The sequence below is a fragment of the Gymnoscopelus braueri genome (assembly GCF_963280865.1).
Source record: "Gymnoscopelus braueri genome assembly, chromosome: 13".
In the NCBI taxonomy this organism is placed as follows: domain Eukaryota; kingdom Metazoa; phylum Chordata; class Actinopteri; order Myctophiformes; family Myctophidae; genus Gymnoscopelus; species Gymnoscopelus braueri.
The window spans coordinates 52,036,364-52,049,300 of record NC_137615.1 but is presented as its reverse complement, the minus strand read 5'-3'; the positions used below and the strand labels follow the sequence as shown (position 1 = coordinate 52,049,300).

Below are 12,937 nucleotides of genomic sequence, written 5' to 3'. Positions count from 1 at the left end.
CCGTGACGTATACATGGTCCTCCTCCACATGTGGCCACACAATCAATGCTTGAAACCCGGAAACCATGCCGAAAACACCGGCTGCCCCCCCCCCCCCCTTCGCCCCCGCCGATCAGTCGTTGCTCATCTCTCACTCACACTCACACACACACACACACACACACACACACACACACACACACACAGTGTAAATTAACTGAAAAGACGCAACAAGCCACTGGCTTTATTGCATTGTATGATATAAAGCATAATACAATTATATACATTGTAATATATTGTGCACACTTATTCTGTCTCAAAAGCTGATATTTCATTTCTCTCCGTGCATGCCTCAATGCAGTGCATGGACTACTATAAATTACTGTGACAAAGTTTATGTTTAAAATAATGTATTGTATTTATAGACTGAATATAGGGTGACTATATTCTGAATTCCCAAAAAGAGGACACTTTACGCTATTTAACTATAGCCGTACTCATTCAATTCTGAACCGATTCTTAAAATTAAAAATTCTCTATTAGCTGTGAAGGGTATTTTTCATCAGTCATGATTTATTTCGCCATCAAACAATATCAAGCAAAATCACAAAATCGTCTGATTTTTTTTCTTTTTTCTTCGTCCCAGAAGTGGGGTATCACCCAAACTCTCAAAACCCCGGACATTTGAAGGATTTTATAAAACCCCCCCAGACAGCCCCCCCAAAAAGGACATGTCCGGGTAAAAGAGGACGTATGGCCACCCTGCATGAATGATGTCAGACATACTCTGTAATATACGGTGGCTGTTATAAGCAGCAGTGCCGTGCGGGACTGCTGCGGGGGGTGGGGGGTCTGGGGACTGTACGAGCAAAAAGAGGGACGAGTCAGGATTAAATTCATAAATGTAAGTTTGCTCATCCTGGCGCGATCGTCCACTAATTCAGGAATAAATGGCTTCGCACAAAATGTTAACTATAAAGATAACAATGTGGCCATCCACATTGATGAATTGTCTATTCTTATATTCTGTATTATTCTATACCTGCATATTATTCTATGCATGTATATTTTCATCCACGCCTCTGCTGCTCTGGTCCAGCTGTTTGAGACGTCATAAGTGATCGCGGAATTTGCCGTCGCTTTGAAATGACGCTGAGTGCAGTCCGATCCTTTGAGGGCAACCGCTCGACCACTCCGTCCTCGCAAATAATCCTCGGCTCCTCGCAGGGGCGGGGCTTAGGCGCGAGTGGAGGAAGCGAGGAGAGTGAGCGAGTGACCGAGCTTTGGGGAATGGAATTCAGCTATAGTTACCTCACAGGCAGTGACCTCCACACCTCCCATCATCCTCTCTGTTCCTGACAGCTCCACATGCACTCTGGGTAACTGCAGGGGGAGGGGCTTACCCGTCACAGAGCACCGTGATTGGACCAGACTGTCTCTGACCTGAGAGAGGGGACAGAATGGGAGAGAGAGAGTTTTAGAAAAACTAAGAAACCAGTAAGAATAAAAAAAAGAAGAAGCCGTCAACAGTATCCATTGCCCTTTAGCCCAAGATTTTTAGGCAGAATTTCCTCTTTTGTCAACAAAAGTGCTGACTCTTGCCGGAGCAGAGCCCTCATTCAATGCCATTTTGACTATACTTGTACCTCTTGGTTCTCCAACATCTCAATGTCACTAAAAACTAAGCTTCAGACTTCCCAAAACAAACTGATGCGACTACTTCTCGGCCTAAATCCCATGACCCACCTACGGGCCGTTTATATTTCTGACTAATTAAGTATTCAATCAATCAATCAATCAAAGGTGTAGAAAAACATGTGTACAGTATATGCTATAGCAGAGAACACATATATATATACTATAGCAGCCATAGAAACAATAACTAATATACTGTATATACTCTATGCTAAAAGTAGTCACAATAGTAGTCACATCAACAATGCTCGCGTGCGTGTATGTGTGTGTGTGTGTGTGTGTGTGTGTGTGTGTGTGTGTGTGTGTGTGTGTGTGTGTGTGTGCGTTTTACCTCTTTGTAGGTGTTCTCTACAGTGGTCATAAAGTTGACCAGAGACTTCTTACTCCTAGGACAGAAGGATGAGACAGAAGGAAATATGAAATATGTCAATATGTTTTAGTGTGCATACTGTATAACGTGTGTATAATAGTGTGTGTGTGTGTTATTACCTGTGTGTGTTCGTCAGTGAATCCTCCATCTGTCTCAGACTGTCCTCCAACTCTCTCTTCTCTCGCTGTGCCGCCGACAAACGTTTACCCAGAATCCTTAGCGACTGCTCCTTACGGCGAACTTCCTGAGGATGTGAGTGAGTGAGCGAGCGAGCTTGTTAGTAATAGACTTGTACATAAATAATTCAACTCATTTGTCCATGTTATGATGTGTGTGTGTGTGTGTGTGTGTGTGTGTGTGTGTGTGTGTGTGTGTGTGTGTGTACCTGTGCAGCCTGGCTCAGTGTGCGTTGCGTGTCGGTGGTGTCGGCAGTGTGCGCGTTGAGTTGTGCGGTTAGCGTGCGTAGTTGAGCGGACTGCTCCTTTAACAGAGCCTGGGCCTCCTGCTCTCTGTTCAGCGCCTGGCGGAGCTCCGCACACACACTCTCAAAACGCTCCACCGGCACCTACACACACACACACACACAGCATCAAAATATACTTTAAATAAAAGTACCCATTGTGCAGAATGCCCCATTTCACAAGTTCAAAATGCATAAAAAAACTTTTGAAAATACCAGATCTACAAGCTCACAATGTGAGCTTGTAGATCTGCTATTTTCAAATGGCCGAAATATATATACGGCTGAAGTGGTTAATGTATGCTTTGTAATAATAATCAAAATCTACAAAGTAACAAGTAACTAAAGTGTTTTAGTGCAGTAAATATTTTGTATTTATATAAAAACCTCAAAACAGTACTTGAGTACATGTACTTCGTTACTTTACACCACACCATATTAGCTCTCATTCAACATAAAAAAAAGATATAATTTCAGGCAGTGCGGTGCCTCACCACGTCACAGGGGTCCTTGTGGCGGTGGTTTCCACGGTCACCCTTGGACGCTCGTTTCAGATTGGCCAACTCCAGCCTGAGGGACCGCCTCTCTACCTCAGCAGAGTGCAGCCGTTGGCTGAAAAGCAGGAAGTGTTGCTGCAGGGAGGAGACCAGAGTCTGGAGGGAAAACAACACGTTTACACTTTGTGTTGTGTCGACATTCTTTTCAGGTAAAAAATACGCAGCCATCGTTTGTCTTAACCACTTATGTAGGTGGGGTGGGGGGTAGCTGTGTGGGTAGAGCCTGGCAACCAGAAGGCAACACACCCCCCCCCCCCACAGTATAAAGTTCAAGTTGCATGTTCGTCTGTCTGTGGCGGGCACGCAGATATGCCTATATGTGTGACACGCTGTTAAACACAATAATCCCAGCAAGGACTGCGTTATCAGCCCACAAATGGACATGCCCCATGTCAGCGCAAATTGGCACGTACAGTAAAATGCCCATATATGGACATAAGATCCCTGCCGTCAGTATGGCACTCAATGTGCTAAGTGACTGGATTATGCCCAAATATGAACATATATATAATATGGATGGTCTCAATACTGACATCATCCAATGCTGGGTACCGAATCCTGATCGCACCGAACAATGCGACACACCGGGCAAGCAAATAACAGGGTGTCAAGAGAGTAGAGGAATTCTGCTTGTAGCTAAGCATGAAAGTCTTACCTTCCTATTGGGCGGTGGAGCCGTCAGTCGAGCCAGACCCCGCCCCAGCCTAACCACCAGTGGACACTGGTTTCCTCTGTAGGGGGCGGAACCAGAAACCACCTCTGATTGGCTGAGAAGATGTTCCAAGAGGTGGGACAAACCTTCCCGAGCTGCTGACGTCACTTCTGGAGGGGTGGAGTCTAAAGAAGACGAGATAGGAGGAATTGTGTGTGTGGTGAGAGCACTCTTCTGTCTTTGTGAGGACATTTGGTCATTTTAGTAGAAAGATGAACGTTTTGGAAATTTTACTGTCCTCATTTTACTGTCCTCACTTTCCAACAGGCTGTAGAACTGCATATTCACTCCCAATTCTCACCTCTTCAGACTCCACCTCAGCCCGTAGCACTTGACCTAGTTTTGACGACCAATGCAGACTAACCCTGGTCATTTGTTCTCGTGTTTCTGTTTTTTTTTTTTTACCACAATGTTAACATGTAATTCAGATTCAGCGTGTTATTTAGACAGATGTTCATAGTTTACCTGATATCCTATAGTTTCAATGTACAGATTATTATTTTGATAGTAGTATATTGTTTAGATTGATTCTAGGTTCTTGGTTTACCTGTGATCCTAGTTTCTGGAGGCACTACACTGTCTCTCTGCATTTGATGTATGTGTTTACCTTGCTTATTTAAGTCTCTCTGGATAAGAGGGTCTGCTAAATGCCTACATTGTACATATGGACAGGACTTAAAGGAATACTCTTCGTAACCAAAACAATGAATGACCAATTCATTCATGTGGCAAATGTTAAATTAATCAATAAAGAAACTGCATGGCCCATTTCTCACCTGAAATGTTATCAGAAGCTGTTTTGTTGAACCATAAAAGGGGAAATGGAGATTGTTTCCAGACAAGCTAACCTTAACCCTAACCTCAACCTTAACCTCACAGAAATGAAGCCTAAACCTAACCTTAACCCTAACCTCACAAACACTATGCCTAACCTTAACCCTAACCTCACAGAAATGAAGCCTAAACCTAACCTTAACCCTAACCTCACAAACACTATGCCTAACCTTAACCCTAACCTCACAGAAATGAAGCCTAAACCTAACCTTAACCCTAACCTCACAGAAACTATGCCTAAACCTAACCTTAATTGACAATTTGGCCAATGTTTGCCATTTTTTATGTATAGTTTGTTGATTATTTTTATGCAGTAATGGTCTTTTGTCTTTTATTTCTTTTTTTCCCCCTTCTTTTTTTAGGTATTAAAACCTTTTTAAGGTCTTTAAATTCCTTAAATTGTCACTTCACTCTCATCTGGGGACCCCACCCCCCCAAATCATGTGGGGACCCCCTTAGGGGACCCCGACCCACAGATTAAGAACCAATAATCTACTAAACCAGTGATTCTCTGCATTTTCTTTTTTTTATCAAGGACCTCCAGTTTGATATGCATTAAGACTAGTACGGACCCCCATTTGATAAAATGTTTATCTCTGAGCCCCCCATCTATCTAAACTGTGAGACAGTGTTCATTTAACTGAGTGTGTAAATTGAACCAAATGGACCTGTATATAGACCCATAAGGGTCCATTCTAACCCCAGAGAGAAGTTCATGGTTAGAGTTAAGTACAATGTAGTTTTTATCACAATCTAGTAACACTCTGCTGTTACAAGTAAAAGTCCTGTAGAGCCTATTAGTGATACATTCATGTGTTCATCACTTTGGCAGCTGGTAAAGGTGAGGCTGAGTTTAACCCATGAAGACCTGAGACCGATTCTACGAATGCCTTCTAAAGCAGTAGTTCTCAAATGTAAAAAAATAGCAAATGTAAAAGCTCAAAGCGCGGCACGAAGTGACCAGCTTTGAGCTTGTATCAGTATAAATAGTGTGCTACTATTTAAACCGTGACAGTTCCAGAAACTGTTTTATCCACTGTCCTGGCTCTTAAGGTGCTAAAGAAAAATAAGTTATTATTCTTGGGTTATCAACATCTGAGTCAAGAGTAGTAGACGTCCGAATAAAGTTGAATTCAAGTCTTCCTCTGAAACTGTTATTCACCTCTATTGTGGGGGGGGGTTCAGAGAGAGAGAGGGAGATTAAGACACATTTCACCTTATCTGGTATTAAACCACTGTCTCATGTTTCAACAGGGTGAATGCTTCTCTCTCCCACGCGGCGCGCCGACACACACACACACACACACACACACACACACACACACACACACACACACACACACACACACACACACACACACACACACACACACACACACACACACACACACACACACACACACACACACACACACACACACACACACACACACACACACACACACACACACACAAGGATTGAGGAAAAGATGCCAAACTGCACTCTACCCGTTTTCCAGACAGTACGAACAACGCAGTAAAATGGCACAGCAGCAGCAAGCAGTTCTACTGGACCAGGCAAAGTTTCGCTGTTCTATATGTCTGGATCAACTGAATGATCCAGTGAGTGTTCCCTGTGGACACAACTACTGCAGTAGGTGTATTGAGCGATACTGGAATCTGGATGACCAAAGAGGATCATTCAGCTGTCCACAGTGCAGCCAGACGTTCGTCCCGAGACCCGTTCTGAAGAAAAACACCATGTTGGCTGACATGATGGATGTACAGAAGACGACTGTAGCTGCTTCTCCTGATCACTGCTACGATGGACCTGGAGATGTGGCCTGTGATTTCTGCACCCGGATAAAACAGAAAGCTGTGAAGACGTGTCTTCAGTGTCGGGTCTCTTACTGTGACACCCACCTCCTGCTTCACTATCGATCCTCCGCCTTACAGGCACACAGGCTGGTCAAAGCCTCCGGCGAGCTTTGGGAGAACATCTGCTCTCGTCACGACGAGGGGAGGAAGCTTTTCTGTCGTACTGATCAGCAGTGTATCTGTTCTCTGTGCTCCATGGAGGAACACAAAGGGCATGATATAATCTCAGCTGCAACAGAACGGGCTGAGAGACAGAAAAAGTTTGATATGAGCCAGCAGAACCTCCAGCAGAGAATCCAGGAGAGAGAGAAAGACGCAAAGGTGCTTCACAAGGAGATAAAGAACATCAATCACTCGGCTGATAGAGCAGTGGAGTACGCCGACACTGTCTTTAATAAGCTCACCACTTCCACTAAGAGAAGACGATCTGAGGTGAGGGAGCTGATCAGAGACCAGCAGAAACGTGAAGCGAGTCGTGCTGAAGAGCAGAGGAAGTGCGTGGAGCAGGAGGTCACTGAACTGGAGGGGAGACATGCTGAGCTGGAGCAGATCTCACACATAGAGGATCACATCCATTTTCTACACCGCTACACCTCCCTCTCACGGATCAGCGAAGCTACACACCCAGTGAGCAGCAATGTCCGTCCTCAGAGATCCTTTGAAGACGTGACTGTGGCGGTGTCAAAGATCAGGGACGAACTAGACAAGCTCAGAGAGGCAGGGACAAACGTCTCAGAGGCGGTGAAAAGAGTGGATGTTTTACTGTCAACGCCGCCAGAACCCAAGACCGGAGGCGAGTTCTTACAAACAAACCAAATAGAGGACGTTATTAAAATAAAAAAAATAATGAGGGCATTTGTAGTGATCCTTTTCTTTGTAATTACTTTGACACATTCTCTTAGGAGCAGTGTTCAGCCCCAGTGGACACACGGGGAGCGGTTAGGGGTTCAAGACCACCACGACACGACTCCTGGTTGGCTTGAACCCAATACCAGAGCTGAGTTCTTACAATATGCAGTTCCAATCACACTGGATCCAAACACAGCAAACTACTATCTGTCTCTGTCTAAAGGGAACAGAAAAGTAACAATGATGACTGAAAAACAATCATATCCTCATCATCCAGAGAGATTCACCACGATGCAGGTTCTGAGTAGAGACGGTCTGACTGTACGCTGTTACTGGGAGGTAGAGTGGAGTGGAAACGTCGACATAGCAGTCTCATACAAGGATATCAGCAGAACAGGATCCCAATATGAAGTTGTCAACGGATTTCGATTTGATCTAAGTATATTTGCATTCAGTGATAAAGCCTGGTTATTATGGTGTGGGCCAGGTGGTTATAGTTTCAACCACAGCAAATCTTTAAATATGATCCCAGGTCCTGTGTCCTCCAGAGTAGGAGTGTACCTGGATCACAGTGCAGGTACTCTGTCCTTGTACAGAGTCTCTGACACCATGACTCTCCTCCACAGACTCCAGACCAGGTTCACCCAGCCCCTCTATGCTGGATTTGGGTTTTGGTTTGGTGAAGGAGACAGTGCTGAGTTGTGTGACCTCGAGTAGATCAAACCCTGGGGGTCGTCTCTCATTGATTGTCTCTCATGACTCCAGAATCATATTCATAATTGTTTTGTTGTTTTAATCTAAAAGGTCAACATTCTCAACATTCAAAAAGTAAAATGTTCTGTTGATGCAAATACTATAACCTAGTGGTTCTCAAAGTGGGGTCCAGGGACCCTCAGGGTTCCTTGAGGAGGATTCATATGGACGCCTATATGTCTGAAACTCTGGAGTTATGTGGCTCCTTGAATTTAAAGTTTGAGAGCCATCAGAAGCCAGTAGTGTTGTTCCTAAGCTTTGTCATTGTCACTCGAATCATATGTTTATCTTCATATATGAAAATGTTTCAACATGGAAATGATTATGATGATTATGCCAATTATGCCAATTATCTCAATTAATTGCAATTAGTATTTAGGCTACTATTATGTTCTCCTCTTCATACAATTAATTTCATGGGACAAATGAGGATTATTAATTAGTTTTTTTGTATTATTTTGTCTTGCTATGAAGTAATGATTATTATGTTAAGGGGCGGCCATAGCTGAGTGGTTAGTGAGCCCGCCTAGGGAGCCAGAGGCCCTGGTTGCCCCGGGTACGATTCCAGGCCAGGCCAGCAAATGTGTCAATGAAATGAAATATGTCCCTGAGCAAGACTCTTAACCCCTAATTGCTCACAGGCCCTCATTGGAAACAAGACCGCAAGGACTTTCATGAACGGACCTGTTAAAGGAATTATCCTTATACCTTTTATGTGGGTTTTGATATTCCATGTTAAATAACATTCACTGATGTTGATTATTTTTGTAATGTTCAAACATTATCTGAATAAATGACAAATTAATTCACACTCTTTGGCATTAAATGATACATGTGATGAATAGTAAACAACAATGATACATGTGATGAATAGTAAACAAAAATGGTAAATACGTGTAAATACTATTATTTGAGTAAATGTTGGTGTATGACTGCATGTGTATTGTGACTAGAACCAGGTTTAATGTCCTGGCAGAGACATAATAACATGAACAATAGTACTAGGCCACAATGCAATGCAACTGAAGTTGTACACAGAATATTTAGATAGGGGGTGTCCTAGCTTTATTCAAAGGGGGCCATATTGGAAAATATTAACCTATTAAAACCAGGAAGATTTTAGCTATATATTTGAGTGTGTGTGTGAGAGAGACAAAAAGTAGCAGATCTACAAGCTCATAGCGTGTCACGAAGACGTGCTATGAGCTTGTAGATCTGCTATTTTTGAAAAATCTTGAAAATGTGTGCAAATCCTTTAATACCGTATACATATACTCTTTGCTTCAAGGGGGGGGGGGGGGGGGGGGGGTTCTGGAACAAAATATTTTGCGATGGGGGTCCGCGGCCAAATACATATGATTTTGGGGGTCCTTGACATGAAAAGGTTTGAGCACCACTGATATAGCAGCATATGTTTTTTTCAGAAAACTGATTTAGAAGATATTTGTAGACTCGGCCTCAGGTCTTCATAGGTTAAAATACCTGAGGGCCGACAGTATCTCCTGTCATACTGTACCTTTGGACCATAACAAAGTCACATACAAATGCAGCGCACTACATTTGATTTAACTACAGTGCAATTTCAATAGATTAAAATTTCAAGTTGTCTTTTGATTAAATGGTGCTGTAGCCAAATGTAACCAGATGTGAAAAGGTCTTTCTTTACAAATATTTTTTTATGTAATAAAAATGTTTATGTAATCCTTTCTTTCACACCTTGAGAATTAAACAACACAAGGAACAAGCAGTTCCTGAGAGACAGCCCATATGCCCAGTTTAGTTTCAAAACTCTTAGAAACTTCGATGCATATAATTCGGTACAATAGCGCCTGAAGTTAGCCGTTCTTTAACACTGCATAGGGAGCGACCATGACCTGGTACCACCCACATTTAGAACGTTCTCATTCTACTACTCCCTGACACCATCCATTAAAGGATGTGAATCCCTGGTTTCTTTCAAAATTGGCCTGAAAAAACATTAGGAGTCCACAAGGGGAGGTAAATGTAAATTCCCATCGAAAGGAGGTGTCTTACACTACCGTAGTTTTTCCTTTTAATCCTTTGTACATAGCGTTTGTATTTGTTGAAGAAATGTATTATTGTGTACATTTTTATGCTATGTTGATGAATTGAATGCAAACACTATGCCTAACATTAACCCTAACCTCACAAACACTATGCCTAACCTAACCTCACAAACACTATGCCTAACCCTAACTGTAGAAAATCCCCTCCTGCTCAGTCCCAGCTGGGAGGAGCTATAGACTGGGTAATCACACTGCACACCTGATTGTGATTACAATTAGCACCTACTTGCAGTGGGCCCTTTAAAAAGCACCCACTTCACTGCAGCAAGAGAGGGCAATGTAGTGGGTTGGAGCGTTTGGTGCTGAGTTCCTGTTATACTTTAATTTATGTTTGTTTCCTGAGTTTCTTTCCGATGCATTATTTGAGTAAGTACAGACTTATCATTGTTATGGTTTATCACTTGTTAAGTTACCTTGCCTAAGTTTATTGTTGTACTTTGTTTGATTGGTTTTCCTTGTTTGTTTCTATTATAGTTTAAAATCATCATCATCACCATTTCATTCACCACCTTCATCCTCAATCATTGCAATCAATGCTTGTACTGTTTGCTGAAATAAATATCTGACTTTTATATATCCATCTGGTCAACTGGTTATACTTTGAAGGGTATCCTGATGCCTGAGTATTATTTCACCACATACCGAGTTAGTCAATTTTACACTAACCTTAACCCTAACCTCACAAACACTATGCCTAACCTTAACCCTAACCTCACAAACACTATGCCTAACCTTAACCCTAACCTCACAAACACTATGCCTAACCTTGGCCCTAACCACAAACACTATGCCTAACCTTAACCCTAACCTCACAAACACTATGCCTAACCCTAACCCTAACCTCACAAACACTATGCCTAACCTTAACCCTAACCTCACAAACACTATGCCTAACCTTAACCCTAACCTCACAAACACTATGCCTAACCTCACAAACACTATGCCTAACCTTAACCCTAACCTCACAAACACTATGCCTAACCTTAACCCTAACCTCACAAACACTATGCCTAACCTTAACCTCCAAATCACTATGCCTAACCTTAACCCTAACCTCACAAACACTATGCCTAACCTTAACCTCCAAATCACTATGCCTAACCTTAACCCTAACCTCACAAACACTATGTCTAACCTTAACCCTAACCTCACAAACACTATGCCTAACCTTAACCCTAACCTCACAAACACTATGCCTAGCCTTAACCCTAACCTCACAGAAATGATGCCTAAACCGAACCTCAAAACCCTGTCCACCTGGGCAAAACACAGGGAAAAGAGACTCTCCCGAATCCAGGTATAGGTGACAGCGACACAGCAACAAATTGTGCTATTTTCACTATAGGGCTTAAGTGGTTAAATATCCATCTATTCGACATCGGAACATACCCAACTTATAGACGAATCCACAGACACGCTGCCTGTAGCTGCCTGTAGGCGGCCATTGCTGCGGTGTCGCGTCCGCGGAGCGTTGACACCGCAGCAATGGCTGCGCCCAGGGCAGTGCTCCGTGGATTCGTGTATAGATCTGCTATTTTTGCTGTTTAGAAACCTTTTCTAGTAAAAAACAGGGCTTAAATGACAGCGACACCTAGAGAGTGTGTGTGTGTGTGTGTGTGTGTGTGTGTGTGTGTGTGTGTGTGTGTGTGTGTGTGTGTGTGTGTGTGTGTGTGTGTGTGTGTGTGTGTGTGTGTGTGTGTGTGTGGGGTTACTTACCAGTGTGCGTTTGCACCTCCTGCAGTTGTGTCATGGAGGAGAGGATGAGAGAGGAGAAATGTTTGGACCGCAGCCAACGCACAAACCCTGCTCCACCACTTTCCTCCTTATCTTCATCATCATCATCCTTATCTGGAACACACACACACACACACATGAACTTACATTTTGAAAACACACCGAAATGTCCTATACTCTTCTGTGTGTGTGTGTGTGTGTGTGTGTGTGTGTGCGTGTGTGTGTGTCAGAATCATAACATTTTAATTGACGATTAATTGCCATACAAATAATTGTGATTAAGGATTCAATTGTGTTTTTGTCAATAAACAAGGTTCAAGGTTCAACTTTATTAATGTCCCAAAAGGGCAAATAGGTTTACAACAAGAGTTAGCTAGATTTCTTGGGTGGGGGGGGGGGACCTTCTCCACATTGTAGCCACCAGAGGAAAAGTCTGGGGACATTGGAACATATATATCAAAATGACATTTCTGTTTAGCTTTGTAAACCACAGGGCAGATGTGACAAATAACTTGCATATACAAAGAAAGACAATGACCTCTATACCGAAGGCCACAATAGGCCAGCACTTCTCAATAGCACAATAGCTGATCTACATCTACAAGCTCACAACGCATCTCACATCGCACTATTTTTTAATACGTTTGAAAATCTATGGCCTTTTTTTAGGTAACACTTGCTATGCCATGTCTACATGGCATAGCAAGTGACAAGTGGCAAGTGGCATCATAGACATTCCCATGTCTATGATGCATTATAAACATACTTATAATGTATTATAATCTGCATTATAACACTGTATAATTATAGTTATAAGAACTCATTAATGCTCATAATGCTTTATAAGAATAATCATAACACATTATAAAGCATTATATAATGACTTAAGGTCATAAGGTCAATTATTATAATTGTCTCTATAGTCATTTAAAGCAACAAATGACCACTTATAGTGACTTATGACAGTATTATGCATTTTAACAGTGATGACAATGCATTATAAGGTGATTATAAAGCATTATAACATGATTATAATGTCTTACAACTATG

General features: G+C 42.5%; 2 protein-coding genes across 5 annotated transcripts in view; one reads left to right on the top strand and one right to left on the bottom strand.

Moving 5' to 3' along the window:
* Window positions 1-12,937, bottom strand: part of ccdc171 (coiled-coil domain containing 171) — an 87,831-nt gene that overhangs the window by 50,058 nt on the left and 24,836 nt on the right. For all 4 annotated transcript variants that reach the window (XR_013934268.1, XM_080446448.1, XM_080446450.1 and 1 more), the window contains exons 16-22: window positions 11,870-12,001; window positions 3,717-3,898; window positions 2,999-3,157; window positions 2,430-2,609; window positions 2,164-2,288; window positions 2,006-2,060; window positions 1,291-1,422 (exon numbers count right to left, since the gene is read on the bottom strand). Coding sequence is in view for 3 of the 4 variants with exons in the window: in XM_080446448.1 (XP_080302574.1) it covers window positions 1,291-1,422; window positions 2,006-2,060; window positions 2,164-2,288; window positions 2,430-2,609; window positions 2,999-3,157; window positions 3,717-3,898; window positions 11,870-12,001 (965 nt within the window). In the remaining variant the exon portion in view is untranslated. The remainder of the gene's footprint in view (window positions 1-1,290; window positions 1,423-2,005; window positions 2,061-2,163; window positions 2,289-2,429; window positions 2,610-2,998; window positions 3,158-3,716; window positions 3,899-11,869; window positions 12,002-12,937) is intronic.
* LOC308098645 (tripartite motif-containing protein 16-like) lies at window positions 6,129-8,030 on the top strand (the record flags this gene model as incomplete). Its single annotated transcript, XM_080447051.1, has 1 exon — window positions 6,129-8,030. One exon carries the CDS (start codon window positions 6,129-6,131, stop codon window positions 8,028-8,030), a length of 1,902 nt encoding a protein of 633 aa, XP_080303177.1.